At 41.8% G+C, this 16,976-nt stretch overlaps 1 protein-coding gene across 6 annotated transcripts in view; it reads right to left on the bottom strand.

The window, feature by feature from the left end:
* The window catches only part of PTPRT (protein tyrosine phosphatase receptor type T), a 1,130,568-nt gene that overhangs the window by 721,897 nt on the left and 391,695 nt on the right, over positions 1 to 16,976 (bottom strand). For all 6 annotated transcript variants that reach the window (XM_024238852.2, XM_063720525.1, XM_054542313.1 and 3 more), the window contains exon 3: positions 8,642 to 8,913. In XM_024238852.2, coding sequence (XP_024094620.2) covers positions 8,642 to 8,913 — 272 coding nt within the window. The remainder of the gene's footprint in view (positions 1 to 8,641; positions 8,914 to 16,976) is intronic.

A 16,976-nucleotide genomic window follows, 5' to 3' on the forward strand; every position in this document is an offset into this window, starting at 1 on the left:
CAAAAGCATTCAAACTGTGTAATAAAAATGACAAAATAAAGAAAAAATGTTTCTGTTATGACAATAAATATAAATGGGTTAAAATACAGAAAAGCTCTCAGACTGTCTAAATAGACAAAGTCTAATTGTATGCTATAAGATAAACATCTAAAACAGAATGACTGCATAACATTAAAAAGAACAAGTTGAACAAAGACATAATAAAGAAATGCAAATAAACAGAAAGCAGTTGTTGCAAAAATAATGTGAAAGCCTTGAAGTAGAATTTTAACTGAAAAGAACAATGAAAAAATTAGGTGGACTAAAATGGTCATTTAGAAAAAACACATGAGTCAAGAGACTTAAGTGGAGAAAATGATGAAAAAGACATGGGTTGAAGACTTTAACCTATGTCTTAGACTTTGACTACTAATTGTACAGGAAAAAGCAAGTATATATAATGTAAATAATAATGTATTTCCTAGATACATGTTAATAAATGTAAAGACAGAATGAAACTTCTATTCAAATGCTTATGGCTCAGTTGCAAAAAAATCACACACTAGGCTACAATATAACTTCAATAAATCCCTCGAAGAAGAAATTGTTTAGCTTTGGGCCTATATACTTTCTAACCAAATTCACTACAACTAGAAATTAGTGACAACGTCTTAAAAACCAATTTATTTAAAGTTACACAATGCTTTCTTAATAACTATGGTGTCAAGTGTGCTTTGTATGTTAGCAAAAATCTAAAACAAAATTAAAAGTCAAATGACAGGTTGAGAATAATATTTGTAATACCTATGTCAGCTAATATGAAAATATCCTTTTTTGTGTGTAAAAGACTCTTGAGAATCAACAAAAAAAAAACCAAACCATTCAAATTAAAAAGTGGCAAATGACTTCAACAGGTAATTCACAAAAAGAGGAAGTAAAAATGGTAATAATCTATGAATGTAATTGTGTAAAATGACACTGAGTATGATCAAAAGGTGCCCCAGAAGACCCCTACAACCTTGGAGGGAGATGATCACTCCATCAATATGCTTCTGATGTGAGACTCCTAGCCATAGGAAGCCCCACCCAGTAGATAGCCAGCTCCAGTTCCTAGGACAGACACCACAAGGGGACAAGGTGATGCCAGGACCCTCAGAGATGGAAAGACCTGCCAAGGTGTTCTGAGGAGAGGGAGAATGGTTATCTCTGACCCAAGCACACTCTCAAGAAAATTCAACCACGGCCCTTGAGGAATCAAAGTCAGGAAATGGGAGAGCCAGGGGAGTGAGTAGAGAAGTCTAGAGGTGACTCTGGTACAGTGTTTTCCTTCCGTCTTCAGGAGGCAGGGGAGTAGGGATGGGATGTCTTCAGGAGGCAGGCCATGCATACCCAGTGGCATGCCAAGTCAGTAAATGGAGGCTGAGACCCTGAGTACAGAGAGTGGAGCGGAGGGCCCAGACTGAGAATTCCAAGGTCTCTGTAGATGCTCTTCAGCTCCAAGGCTGCCATGTGGACCTACCATCTATTGCACATGCTCCAGCCCATGGGCTTCATTAGAGACCTCCTGGTGCAGGTGTTGAAGAGATGAGGCTTGCATGAAAAGGTGAAAACCTCTTCCTGTGCATGAGGACTTGTGCAAAGCCAGGAAGCAATTCCCCACAAGAGGCTCTGAGATGAGTCTTGCTCAATCCCTCCAAAAAGTGGTTTTTGTTCATACTTGGAGGAGGGTGTGGATATGTCAGGCCATGGTTTAACAGACCTGGTGTTTTAACCTAATCTTTTATAGTTCTTGAGCAGAAAATCTGCATGGCAAAAATTTCAAGGGGCTGCAAACATTTTCAGGAGAAGAGAAAAATGTTGGCACATCAGAACTCCTCTTAGAACATAAATATACATGTTTTCATGGGGAGAGATTGTTTAGGGTAAAATTAAGAGAGACTTTTTTTTTACCCTATCAGCCCAAGGAGACCTGTATAAGACAAGGAAGAGGATTTGATGCTTAGTGGACAGAAGTGGGATGGGTAAGGAAGCAGATGGAATAGAATTCCAAGAGTGGTAGAGTGGGCCCCTCATTGTGATAAACTCCACTTCGTTGTGAGTGAAGTTACTAAATCTACAGAGTGCCAGATAGCAGGGATTTCCTGGGAAAGGGACTGAGTTTAAAGTCCAGTTGAACCAAAGCTGGGTGAGTCCTTAATTTCAGGGGCCTATATAGTGATAATAACTACCAAATAAAAGATAATTTTTCCTAGGCAGGTGATGGAGACTAGGGCAAGCAGATGTCTGCAAAATTAACAGAAGTTCTTTTATTTTTTTAAATCTTCAAATAGAAAAGTTCAGAATCATTAGAAAATATGAAATCAAATTAATATCACCAAGAAAGGAGCTGTGATCTGAAGTACACGTGACTTAACAGCCATTCAGCACTGAGTGGTGACCACATTTAATAATAATATATTGTGCATTTCAAAATTGCTGAAAGAATAGATTTTTTTAATGTTCTCACTACACAAAAAAAGTTAAGTTGGTGAGGTGATGGATATGTTCATTAGTTTGATTAAGTCTTTCTATAACACATACATAGATCAAAATATCACACTATACCCTATAAATACACACAATTAATATTTGTTAATTAAAAGTAAATAAACAAACAAGCCCCTGCTTTCCCAAGAAAAGGCACATGTCGGGAGATGGCTGGCAGAAGCAAGTTCTCACCCCAGGCCTTGCCAAAAGTCTGGTGCCAGAAAGCTCACTGATGAGAAAGAAGAAATTTCAGTGTTTATTACAGAGCTAAAAGTCAATTTTAGAACTATAAAATATGACTTTAATAAATTAATACATAAACTATCAGGTCCGAAGCCCAGTAATTTGTATTTAGCCCATAGAATCATATGTACAGGACCAGAGCTCCAGGTCTGGTGAATTTTAAAACCCATTTTGCTAGTGTCATTGGATTTTCTGATAGGCCCCCTTTTCTTGCCACTGTACCTATGTGTGTATGTGCGAGTGTGTTTTGAATCTGAGAGTCTTGTGGGTGATTGTCCGTATGTGGACACTCTGCAGTGTTTGTGGCCAAGTGAGTAACCATTAGTGACTGTGTGTGTATAACATATCTCTCTAAACTGCTGCTAGCTCTCAGCCAAGGAAATGCAATGAGGCTGTAGTAGCCAACAAGGTGCAAATCAGAAAATTCTCCCAGATGAGGCTACCTATCCAAGGGAGGGCATGGAGGTTACTGAGCACAGGCTAAACAACACTGGCTATTTCTTTTAAAAAGGCTTCCTTCCTCCTTCCCCTTTGTCTCTTTTTCCCTCTTTCCTTTTTCCCTCCCTCCCTTCCTCCCTTCTTTCCAATGAGGCCCACTGCAAGCCTGATGGCATGGTTTGGCTCTGTGTCCCCACCCAAATCACATCTTGAATTGTAATCCCCATAATCCCTACATGTTGAGAGAGGAACGAGGTGGGAGGTGATTGGATCATGGGGGTGGTTTTCCCCATGCTGTTCTTGTGATACTGAGTGAATTATCACAAGATCTGATGGTTTTATAAGTATTTGACAGTTCCTCCTTCACAGGCTCTCTCTCGCCTGCCACCATGTAAGATGTGCCTGCTTCCCTTTCTGCCACAATTGTAAGTTTCCTGAGGCCTCCCCAGCCATGTGGAACTGTGAGTCAATTAAACCTCTTTTCTTTATAAATTACCCAGTCTTGGGCAGTTCTTTATAGCAGTGTGAGAACAGACTAATACACCTGACATGATGATACATATATGTTCTCTAATTTCATCTGCAGAAGGGCCTATCATACCTAATATCCTCTCCATTCTACAGATGAGGGAACTGTGATTCTGAATGATGACAGGATACAGCTAACATTACACAGCTAGGAAGAATACTCTCAGAAAGCGCAAGCTATTTTCCCTAAAGGCAAAGCAGAGCTTAGAGCCAGAGGACCTGGGATGGATCATGGGGACTTGAATTTACCAGTAGTGCTTCCTACGCTGGAAGATAGGACATGTTGCCACCTAATAGAGGGAGCTACTGCACAGATCTCATGCCTCTCATAGGGTGTGAACATAGGGAGTACTCCAGAAATGTCCTTTTCCCCCATGCCTCATCCAAAAGCATGGCAAATGGTGTGACCGTCCCTGTACTGAGTCAATTTTCTTGTTCATTGTACTTCAACCTGTGGCCCCATCCTGTACCCATTTGTGTCTGGTCCTATATATGGGGTTTCTAATTGAAACCTTAAAGGCTCACTGACCGTGCCCATGAGCTTTTAGAGATACTTTATGTCTATAGTCAATGATACAGTGGTGACAGTCTAGGGAGTAGGGTATCTGCTCTCTGCTTTGCCAATAATTTGCTATGTGCTCTTGGACTTCACTATGCAACTCTGGACATCAGCTTTATCATGTACATCAGGGTTCAGCTATGGCCTGGAAGCCAAATCCAGCCCACCACCTGTTTTTGCACATAAAGTTTTGTCGGAACACAGCTGGGTCCATTCATTCACATATTATCTACGACTGCTTTCATGGTACAATGGCAGAATTGAGTAATTGCAACAGAAACTGTATGGCTTACAAAGACGAAAATGTTTTCTTTCTGCCCTTAATAGAAAATGTTTGCCTTATCTACAAAATGAGGATAAACCTAAGCCACAGGTGCCAGTATGCATTCTGTAAACATCTATGGATAGGAAGACTATATAATTTATCACTGAAACTGGGACACACTATGAAATGGATGCTCTTAATTTCACCAGGATAATGGGAGTAAACCAGGGTTGTCCCAGCAAATTGAGATGTACGGCCACATGTCTGCAGAATACTATCTCTATAGTCAGGTGGCCATCCAAGAAAAAGAGGGCCAAGATCAAACTTAGAGGCAAGACAGTAAGTTAAACACCAATAAATGGATTTCTTTCTGACGCCTCAGAACTCCGGTAATTGTGAGTCTCCTAGAACCGAATACATCATACAGCTTTTTCAAAATGCTGCGACCTCCACCACATCAGCCTTCACTACAGAGAATCTCGGGGAACCCATGTTCCACAGAGCACACCCTACAAGTCATACACCGGGTATTCTTCCCAGAATGTACAAGCAAGATCTGATCCCCTTGTTCATGCAACTGTGCAGGTAGAGAATATAGGGCGATATGCTTAATGCAATTCTGAAACCCCAAAAGCTCTGAAAACAAGGTTCTTCACCTTAGTATTACACAAAGTAATTTGGTGGTAAAACCTGAACACAGCCGAATGGCCTGATACTACTTACAGTCTTTATTTATCCCATTTCCTGTGAGTATGTGTAAGTTTTGCTGTAGAAATACTACATATGATTACAGGATACTGCCTCAGACCCTACTAGGGTTGTTATAAAATACAGAAGATATGCCAATATATTACTAATATATTACTAAATTCCAAACATCGTGAATTCTGACACATATCTGACACCATCAGTTTCAGATAAAGGTTTGTACTAAAACATATTACACAAAAGGAAAAGACGCCGAAGCAAAGAGGCCAAAGATATATAATTTGTCTCAAAACATCTAGGATAAAACACGTCACATTGTTAGTGACACACGTTAAAAACAAAGGACTCTCGTTTTAGCCACTTTCATTCATAGGTTCCCGCTGTTGTAAAGAAGGGAACAGGGGCTTAACCTCACACCAAATGACAACAGTCCACCCTGACCACCCCAACGCCAGCTCTGTCCCACTCACCTCTGCGTTACCAATGCCTGCACTGGCCTGGCTCATGCAGGATGCAAAATGACTGACAAGCAGATGAGAATAGGGAGCGAGTGGCTGAATGATGGTGTGACGAGTTCTTCCAATAATTTACTCTCTTTTTCTCTTTTCCTCTCTTTCTCACTTCCTCTTTTATTTCTGCTCTCTTCCTAACTTTCCTTACTTCCTGCCTCTGGCTCTTGGTCACCCATGGGCAGGCCAAGGAGATGAGGCTGGGGGAGAAGCAAAGGAAACGTGGTCCCAAACAAGGCTACTTAGGTCCATCTCCCAGGCTGCTTGCATATCTCCAGGGTTGCGGGAGTCACCTGTGCTGTTCAACAGCCACTGCCATTATGTCTCATTATTTACTCCTTTAAGTCTCCTGACAAAGAACCCCAAAATAAAAACCTTAAGAAAACCCTCAACACAGACCAAGGCATTACAAGAGATAGCTGCGGGATTCTCCAGCAATGGAGGATGAGAATGAGCAGAACCAGCACCTCATAAAGGCCAGGTCCCTTCTGAGAGCCCAGCCTTGGAGTTACCCCCTTCATCTCCCCACCCACAAGCTCCAGGCATGGCTAAGCCTTTCAAGAACTCTACTAGGGGAAATTGTGGAGCCAAGTGGTTAAGAATTATGATCTGTACCAATCTGACAACCACCAGCTACTGAAGGGTGGCTAATGAGACTGGGAAACTGAACTTCTCATTTTACTTAACTTCAGTTACCTTACATTTTAATTTAAAAACTGATACCCAATTAATTTAAGAATGTTTGGAACAACTTGTGTATATGTATCCACTTCTTCAGCTATACATTTTATGAGTCCAAATACAGATCATTATTACTAATGAAAATAAAACATTTAAATTGAGACTTACTGTAAGTGTAAAATACAGACTGAATTATAAAGACTGATAGGGAGAGAACAGAAAACATCTCACTAATAATTGTTTAGACTGATTACATGTCCACGTGATAGTATTTTGGATACGTTGGTTTAAGTAAAATATATTACTAAAATTAATTTCACTGATTTCCTTTTACTTTTTAATGTGGCTACTAAACATTTATAAATGACATGTGTGGTTTCCATTATATTTATACTGGATTATACTAGCTTAGACAGTGAAATCGAACAGAACGGGTAAAAAACAAGGCACTACCTCCGTTCAAGCTTGGGTTATCACTTACCATTTGTGAGCCTTCGTTTCATCACCTATAAAATGGGTATAGTAGTACCTGCCTCAAAGGATTGTTGTGAAGATTAAACAAGGTAATGTATGTGAAACATTTTGTACTGTGCCTGGAACATGATAAACACCCAATGAACGGTAGGTATCACCATCACCACCATTACCGTCATCATCATTACCTCTCCCCTATTTCTGAAAGGAATTTCAGGAAATGCATCATGAAGAAAAATAAAATTATTCTAAAAGGAAATCACAAGCCATTGAGGATAAAATTGAAATATTTATGGCAAAAATCCAGTCTAAATATCGAGGGTAATTGAGTATTAAATTCTGATTTCTCGTTACCAAGGCAAAAGGGAAATAAAACTTGAATTGTCTCATTAAGGTAAACCCAACAAGCAATCTCAATAGATAGATGTATTCCTAACACTAAAATCTGGAAGAACTGTACCATGGATATTAACTTGGAGGATGTCTAAGAAGCCCCCAGCCACTGGTTCATCTTCTACTTCAGATGCTAGAGAAATTACTCCAAAATGCAGATCTGACTGCCTCACTCTCTAACCTAAAACCTTTCAACAGTGCAAGTGGGGATTAACTGCAAATGAGCACAGGGTATCTTACTGGGATGATGAACATGTTCTGGACTGGTTTATGATGATGGTTACACAATTCAATAGGTTTTCTAAAGTCATGGGATTGCACACTTAAAATAGGTGGATTCTGTGATAGGTACATTTTATCTTAATAACACTGTTAGAAAAAATAAAACTTTCAATGGCCCCAAGCCAAGACAATGTGGAGAAATGTTCCTCTAAGCATGCTTTATGGATTGGTGCCAATCTGTGCACTGTGTACATCAGTTCACAAGGAGATAAGGAAGGAAAGAGAGAGAGGTTTAGGAACTGTTGCGGCAATTTGGCATTGCCATGATTTTTTTTTAACCGTGGTTTATAAGAGTATTGCTCCACAATGAGTTGGGAGGAAAAGTGTCCCTTCACCACAGACAGTATGAGCAGCACTGGTTTAAACTAAGTTCCATCCATTAGCCTGACATTCAAAGCCCCTCATGATCAGCTTGTCCCTGCAGGCTGATCTCCCTGTCTGTCCCCTTTGCAATTTACCTTAAACAACTCAGACTTTCCAAACTCTGCCATAGTCTATCATCCACCCCTCTAGATCATTGTACACACTGTCTGTGACAACTCAAATGCCTTTCCCTCCCTCCCTTTTAAAATACATTTGTATTCATTCTTCAGGATTCATCTTAGATGTCATCTCCTCTTAAAAACCATCCTAATTGCCTTCCCCAGCAAACACCCCATTCCCCAGAGGGTGATCTTTGACTAGTTATTTCATCTCTCTGAACCTCAATCTTTTCATCAATAAAACAGGACAGTACTAGTACCTCCCTCACCATGTCATAAGCACTGACTTTATAAAAAGGAATCAATGCCTATGTTCCTCCAGCATCTTCAGGAGCCACATGCATCCTGGTACATTGTCATTTTATTTACATATCAGTCTTTTCCTACAAATGATGAATTCAAGTGGGACAGCAGCTGCGTTGGGTCACCTCTGCAGAGCTTGGCTAGGAGGAGAAGCCCAGTAAACACGAGTGAACAAATGAAGTCCTTTCTAGACCTAGCACCTGTAGGCAGAGAAAAGGTGTATAGATTTATCACTAATTTTCAAAAATAAAACCATGGTAAAATGCCATACCTGATAGAAATGTGGCCAGAAAGTGCTGATGGCGAGCTCTGCCTTCACCCAGCCCTCAGTGACGACCCCGGACACATTCCAGACAGGGTTCCCTTGGGGGCCACCATTCACCTTCACGTAGACGTTCAAGGCCCCCGGGCTGGACCTGTCACGGCTGGAGAAGTAGTAATGGAAGTCGATGCAGTGGGTGTCATTCTCCTTCAGGGTTGGCAGGAGAAGGTGGGCCTTCTGGCCAGAGGCTCTCCCAGAGCTGTTCACCATCATGAAAGATCCTGGAGACCCACAAAGCAGGTGGGAAGTAGAGACAAAGAGAAAGTAAGAAAATCCTTCTGAAAATCAGTCACACCCATAAACATGGTGGCCAGAGGAGCGGCCAGAGATCAAGTCACTCTAGGACGGTCTGGGTGACCCTGCAAAAGCCACATCTCTCTGAGCCTGAGTATCCTCTTCTGTAATTGGGTATAAAAAAATCTATTCAATAAGGTGGTTTTAAGAATTAAGAGATGGTAACATGTATGAAGTATTTCTACAAGGTGCTACTATTGCTATTTGCAGAAAACATAGCTACTATTACTGTTTGCAGAAAATATCTCCAAGCATTCAAGAAGTTGCCTTGTAGAGATAAAGTGAGCCTCTTTTGAGTTGCTTTGACAAATTAAATGGTTGTTTCCAATTCTTTATCCCTCCCTGGATCCATGTCCCTTGCCATTGGCTTTGCAGTTCCTTCCAGCAGAAACAGAGGGTATGTCCCCATCCCTTGACTTTGGGCTCCACTGTATAACTTGTTTTGGTCAACAGGATGCTAACAGAATGATTCAAGCAAAGGTTAAAATGTGCTTGCCTTGCTGGGCTTGCCGTCTTGCACTACTGCTACCTGTCATGAAAAGGATGTGCCCCCAGTAGCTGCTGCCCCTTTCAGCTTGGGATCAAGAATACACATATGGAGGATACCTGACTTGAACTGATCGTAAAGAACCAAGCCATGCTACCCCTGCAGCTGGAATCACAGCCACATGGCCCAAAAGCCCAACCTAGATCAGCCAATCTACAATCAATGCACAGTTCCATGAGAGCTAGATTAAATGCTTATTTTTGTTTACCACTGAGTTTCTTTTCAGTGTGTCATGCAGCTTTATTGTGACAATAGCTTATTGATAAAGCTGCCTGAGAGGGCAGACTCACGAAAGAAACCATGAGGGGGTACATTTCAGTTCAGTGTACAAAGAACTTTCTAACAAGTGAAGTTGGTGCAAAATAGAACGGACTGGCCAGAGACAAAGTGAGTCCCCATCAAAGCAGGTGGCAAAACAGAGCCTGGACAAATTAAAGAGATGATTAAGGAAATTTCACAAGCAACTGGGAGGGCTGAACTTAAAAGTCTTATGATTCTACGAAATAAACTGCATCATGAAACACGGCAGATAAACTCAGGTGATTCTAGAAGGAATGCTTCCACCTAGAAAACCACTAAAACCTTCAATTCAGAAAGAAACCTTAAGACCACTTATCCTCAGCAAATTGAGCTACTTTAATAGCTAAAAGTCACCTAATTATTTCGTCCTAATACCAAAAAGACTAACAGCTCCCAGTTGGTAAGTGTTGGGAAACCCAAAACGTCTTGGGATTCTAGAAGGTACCAATCAAACCCTGTCTCCTTCAGGTTCTGAGTGAATTTAAAAACAGACATGAGAGAGATAGAAAGGGAGAGACAGAGAGAGAGGAGTTCAAAACCTCCACATTATTATTCACAAAGTAACTTGGACTTAAGGCCAAATTAGACTTTCTGCATGTTTCCCCTGAACCACCATGCAGAGCAGGGGGATGGCCATGGACCCACCCTCCAACTCTGCCCAGATCCCTAAGACCACAGTTGTCTTACTGGGATGACCACTTAGGAAAGTTGAGTGGGCTTGTACCAAAAAGTAGCCAGGTAAAAAGCACAGAGAAACCTGAACCAGTGGCTATCAGGTTTTCGCCATCCTACCAATGAGAAAAACTTGTGTGTAAATATAAGGGATACAAGTGCAGCTGTGTTTCATGGATATGCTGCATAGTGGCAAAGTCTGGGCTTTTAGTCTGACTAGCAACCAAATGATGTATATTGTATCCATTAAGTAATTTCTCATCTCTCACCCCCCTCCCACCCTCCAACCCTTCCAAGCCTCCAACGAGTATCATTTCACACTCTGCGTCCATGTGTACGCATTATTTAGCTACCACTTATAAGTGAGAACATGCCGTATTGATTTTCTGTTTTGGAGTTACTTCACTTAAGATTATTGTCTCTAGTTCCATCCATATTGCCTCAAAAGTCATGATTTCAGAAAATGTAGCACCGCCTGGGGAAGGAGCCACTGGAAGTGGAACAAAGGTGCGGGTGTCTTTGCCCGGTGTTTCTAACTGAGTAAGGTGTCCCAGTTTTATGGCCTTGCAGTAACACAAGGTAAGTGGAGAGATGTCTCTATGTCAGAGAAGTTATTGAATTATCATAAACTCACAATGCAGCAGCTAAAAAGGAGCAATTACAGGGGCAGAAATTGAGGCTTAGAGATGAGACCGAGCCTGCATCCATGCCCATATCTGTCCGCTGGCCTACATGCCACAGGGTTCCAAAAGGTTTCCTTGGACAGGTAGGTAGCAACTCACAAGCCCCACAAAGGGTTTGTGACTGCCTCTGCCACTGAGGAGTAGCACATCTCCCAGCAAAGGCAGCAGTCTGAGAAGCAAAGTGTCCCTCTCCTCTCTGAATCCCATGATACCCGCATGCACATTTCAGCTCCTGTCCTCCTGCCGATTCATGCCACAGGCACATGTACCCTTGGTTCCTTACAATCCACGGTAGAGAGAGTTGGGAAGGTTTGCCTTCCACCAGTTCATGTTCCCACTTCTTTACATCCTAGCTTCGGTAGCAGGGCAGGCTCGCTGAGGAGGTAGAGATTGCCCTGTTCCATGTAGCTTCATGCACAACCCTGTAACATTGTTCTGGGCACACAGCTAGACTATGTCTTCCAGCCTCCCTTTAGCATTTGGTGGGGACATGCAACTGAGTTCTAGATAATGGGGCATGAGTATGATGTGTGCCACTTTCCAGGCCTGGTCAGTAAAAGCTGCCTCCCTCTCACCCCCACACCTCCATACTAAATGATCTTGCCTCTCAAAGACTGGTCCTTGGACCAGCCACCCCAGCGTCACCTGGGAGCTTGTGAGAAGCAAGAATCTCACATTCAACGCCAGGCCTATTGAGTCTGGATCTGCATTTTATCAAGATCTCCAGGTGATCTGCATATACATAAAGCAGTGAGAATCATTGGCCCATTCTATTTTCCCATCTACCAGCTGAATGTCCTGGATCTCAAGAGCCTAGGGGAGGGCAGTGCACCATAAAAGAAGCCAGGTTCCCTGAATGAGCACAACCACACAGAAGGCTACTCGCCTATTAGGAGCACTCATCTTGGATTTTAAGTAAAAAGGGAATAAACTATTATTCAGCTACAAGTCCCTTTATTTAAGGCAATAAGATGTGAAACAGTAGCTACTAAGCAAAGTTGCAAGACAGTCTACATAAGGATATCATTAAGAGCAGCAAGCCTGGGTGGTAACTTGGGAGGCATTTGAAACAGAACAGCCAAGGCAAAGGCACAGAAGCATCCAGCAGTGCTAGTGTAAGGTCTTGGTGGTGGGGGGTGGGATCCAGCAGCAATCTCTAGCCCCTTCCACATGTAGCCCACCTTATATAGGTCTGACCACACCCTCCAGAAAGGAAGGGAGCATATCTGCGAGTTGAGCTCAAGCCCTCCACCAGAGATTGCTCAGGAATGAAAACCCTTGTATATCATCAGCTCTGTGGGGCCTGCTTTGATCAACAGGTTGGCATAATTAATATCATCCCAGGGCTGTCAGTTTCCTGGAGATCAAAAATGAGCCAGTCATTACGCCAAGATCAGTCAGAAACAAGAAAGAGAAAGACTGTAAATACATTCTTTTCCCTTCTCCCTTAAAAAAAACAAATCTACTAACGTGATAAGGAACATAAAACAGCATTAGTTTCCTCATAGTTATTATACATAGCACTGAAAATTGTGGAATTAAACCAGGAAGTACTCTCTGGCTGGCCATAAATTTTGCATTTTTCCCCTTCGTGCATAATAATGCCTTGATAAGCGCCTCGTTATTGATGTGTCTGCAACACAGATCCCCTTTTTGGAGGCAAAATGCTTCTCCATAGCAGATGGCAGCTATTGTGTTTACACATGAGCACCTCAGGATTGCATTTCCTCACGTCGGCAGTAAAAAGAAAGTCCTAATTGAGTTTTTAATGGCTTTGCACATTGTTCATTAAGATTACATGAGTGTGCTCGGGCGACTGGCAGCTGAGGGCCTTGGGCACCAAGAGCTCAGTGTGGTCCCTGCAGACAAGTGGCCCCGCCAGCTCCCAGTGCCAGCACCTACTTGAAGGGAATGGATGCTGGTGGGGCCTCAAATGCTGCCAAAAGCCAAGCAGCTGCGGTGACATGAAACGAGTCCTGGATCTTCAGTTAAGGAAACTGGGTTTCACTCCAGCTTCTGGCGTTTCTTAGTTGTGTGACTTTGAGTAAGTCAGTAAAATTCCCTGGGCCTCAATGTCCTCATCTATAAAATGGGATAATGAAACCTACAGATCAAAGTTGTTTGTTTTCAGTGAATAATAAGTAAAAATGGTACTTAATAAATGCTAATTTTATAACAGATAGCCAACAGCAGGTAACAGTGAGCCCAATGCTGTTTATAAAACCTTATGTTTACTGAGAACTTATTATGTGCCAGGCGTTGATCTAAGCATTGTTTAGCACCCCAATGAGGTGGTGCCATGCTATCTCTGTTTTAAAGCAAGGAATACGAAGGAACAGAGAGGTAAAGTCATTTTCTTAAAGCCACATAGCCAGAAAGTGGTAAATACTCAAACCAATTATTCCTTCTTAGAAAGCAGAGACTACAGGGTCTAGAAATGCACTTTCCTAACCAGTAGCTAATAACACCATATGCCTATTTAAAATAATTAAAATTAAATAGAAAAAAATCATTTACTTAGAGATACTAGCCACATTTAAAGTGCCCAGTAGACACACACAACTGGTGGATACCATATTGAACAGTGCTGGTGTAGAATACATCCATTGTCACAGAAATTTCTGTTGGATAGCACTGGTCTTGAAGTTGTGGATTACTTATCAAAGCATAACAAATTACATCCAGGTGAGTCACAGAAACTTAAATAACCCAACCTACTCATTTTATAAACTCCAGTAGGGAACAAGTAACTTGGCCAAGGTCAACCAATACAATGAAGATTTAGACTCAGATTTTCTGACTCCGATTTCAGTTTCTACCACAGATAACTCTGCCGTTCCCTGCCCGAGCTGTACAGCCACAGAAGTGGTTTCCCAGATAGCTATTTAAGAGGGAAAAGAGCATATGTTGCCTTCAGGAAGCAGAAGCATAGAAGTCCTAGGCATTCTACACGTCACATGACTCAGGAGAAGTATGTGCACACATGTTGGGCATTCCCAGCCTCAGCTTTGACAGGCAGTTCAACAACTGTTTGTTGAGGCCCAAGCCCTGGTGAGCAAGGACAATGTAGGATGCTTCTAACAAGGGGTCCCTGGGATAAACTGGAACCCAAGATACATCTCTTCTCTCTGATGATCTTAAACAAATCACTTAACTCTTTGACTCTCAAGTCCCATCTTCTATAAAATGGCTATAAAACACATCTCATATTGTGGCCATGAGGATTAATACAACTACTATTTATAAAGTGTCTAGATAAGTATCGCTGCATGTAGGTCCTCAAAAACAGCTTCTTTTCTATCTTTCCCATACCCCTAAAGTTTTCTTTCAGTGTAGCAGGGAGACCTTAATAGACTGAAGAAGAAAACAGTAAGAAATCCACTGAGAAGCAGAGTAAAATCTGCTGCCCCGTCCCCACCTCCCACAATTGATAAGGCATCAACGTCCAGGGATGCCTCCTCCTTTTGTTTCTCTGACCATCTTCTTCCTTTCCACTCCCTTGGCACTGGCCTAATTTAAGTCCATGGCATTTGTGTCAGAAACTGTTTATTTTGCAATGACTTCCTAAGCAGTCTAGTCCTTGATTCTTTCACCATCCAATAAAACATCTTTCTGAGATACAAAGCCAACCGTGACATGTCCTCAACTTCCACTGAGGTCCTCCTTTATAGGAAATTCCCCACTTCCTATAAAGCCCAACGTCTTTCATGGGAATATTTGGAGCCTTGCACATCCTGACCCCCACCCCTCCTGCCTCTTATATGAAGACTGTCTCCCCCACCCTCCCCTCCAAACACAGACCTCGGCCACTTTGTGGTAGACAGAATAAGGGCCTCCCAAAGATGTCCATATCCTAATATTTGAAACCTGTAATATGTTACCTTTCATGGCAAGAGAATTAAGGTTCAGATGGAATTAAGGTTATTAACCAGATAAGCTTGAGATGGGGAGATTATTCTGGATTTTCCAGCTGAGCACAATGTAATCACAAGGGTCCTTTAAGCGGACAAGGGGGCCAGGAGAGTCAGAATCACAGTTGAGGAGCTATCTGAGGAGGCTATGCTGCTTACTTTGAGATGAAAGAAGGAGCCGTGAACCAAAAACTGCAGGTGGCCAGAAAAAACTAGAAAAGGTGAGAAGACAAACTCTACCCTAGAGCCTACAGAAAAGAATGCAGCCCTGATACCTTGAATGTATGCCAGTGTGACCCACTTAGGACTTCTGATGTCCAGATTAAAATGTGTGGGGTTTCGGCCACTAAATTTGTGGTAATTTGTTACAGCAGCAATAGGAAACTAATACACACTCCAAACATCCTACGCATGTCCCTGCCACTAGGCTTTTGCCCAGGTGATACCCTTCCTGAAATCCACGCCACCCAGCTCAGCCATGGTCCTTCATTAAACTACTTAAATATCACTTTCCCTACATGGCTTTCACTAATGTCCAGGAAACAGCCACTTCTGAATTGTTGTTCCTATACTTCAGAGTGCATACTTCCATTATAGGTATTTTAAACAGAATCTAATTTAAAAGTCCATAATGATGAAATTTAGCTATCTAGTCATAATAAAAGTGAAAGTGGCACAAAGACATCAAAAGGCACAATGTGCTTTGAAGTAAGAAAATGTAGGTGCAAGAGAAGCAGATAGTGCTACCAGTATTACCATGAAAACTAGTAATCATCAAACCAGTCGCAAACATAACAATAAACCAATAGCCACACCAATAAACATATCATTCAACATTATTCATATTATCTATGAAAGCAATCGAATTATCAAGTGTCAAAAAAAAAAAAGAAATCTGCTGCTTTTCTAATATACCAGAAAATGGGGAGGTGGTGTTAATTAGAGCTTAATGGATATGTAATACCTATTTAAAACAAAAAAAGATACATCCTGAAACTTCAAAGGAATTGAACATTGTGAACATTTTGTCACTTTGTGTGAACAAGTAATAAGCATTTCTGTAATCATTCATTCAGACCAGTAAGTTGGGGTTTCAGCATTTCATATGCAAATTTGTTAAGGCAATTTTTGAAGAAACAACTATCTAATAATCCATGTAGCTGTGGATAATGTAGTTTAAATACGGTATTAACCCCCAGTGATTGGATTTGAGGGCACACTGGTGGAGAGGCTCTGCTAACCCGTGCTGGATACCCTAATGCAAGCAGAGTCAGGCAGGGAGTTTGTGTGCACTTGAGTCTTTTCCTCAAAGACCAAATCCCTAGCACCCCTGCATTCTTTTACACTTTCTGAGAAAAAGAGGAAGGCAGAGAGGAAGAGGGAGAGACACAAGAGAAAGAAGGAACAGAGAAGGGGAAGAAGAAAAAGGAGAAAACAAAAGAGTAATGAAAACTAAGACGAAGAAAGGAGGGAAAAGGGGGAAGAGGCAGGATGGAAGGGAAGAAGAGAGGAAGGGGAACAAGGGAAAGAGGCAGACAGAGAAGCAGGAGACATGAAATGCAGGCGAGGGAAGGGGTACTGAGCAGGGGGAGAGAAGAGACGAAAGATTATGGAGACAAAGCAGAATAACATCTAAACTACATGCAATCGCTACATAAGCTTGCATCCCTCCTGACCTCCCAAACAAAAGCAAAAGTGAAAATAAAGACTTTTTACCCAGCATACTTCTTTTGGTCCTTCCAATGATGATGTGATGAAAACAGACCCAGGGACAATGTTGCAGGGCATACTGGGACCTGCGTCTCCCTTTATTACTTCATAACTTGCCTTCCCCAACAATTCAATTCAATCTCCCAGGAGCAAAACTAAATGTTATT

This window comes from Pongo abelii, chromosome 21 (genome assembly GCF_028885655.2).
Source record: "Pongo abelii isolate AG06213 chromosome 21, NHGRI_mPonAbe1-v2.0_pri, whole genome shotgun sequence".
NCBI classification, from domain to species: Eukaryota; Metazoa; Chordata; class Mammalia; order Primates; family Hominidae; genus Pongo; species Pongo abelii.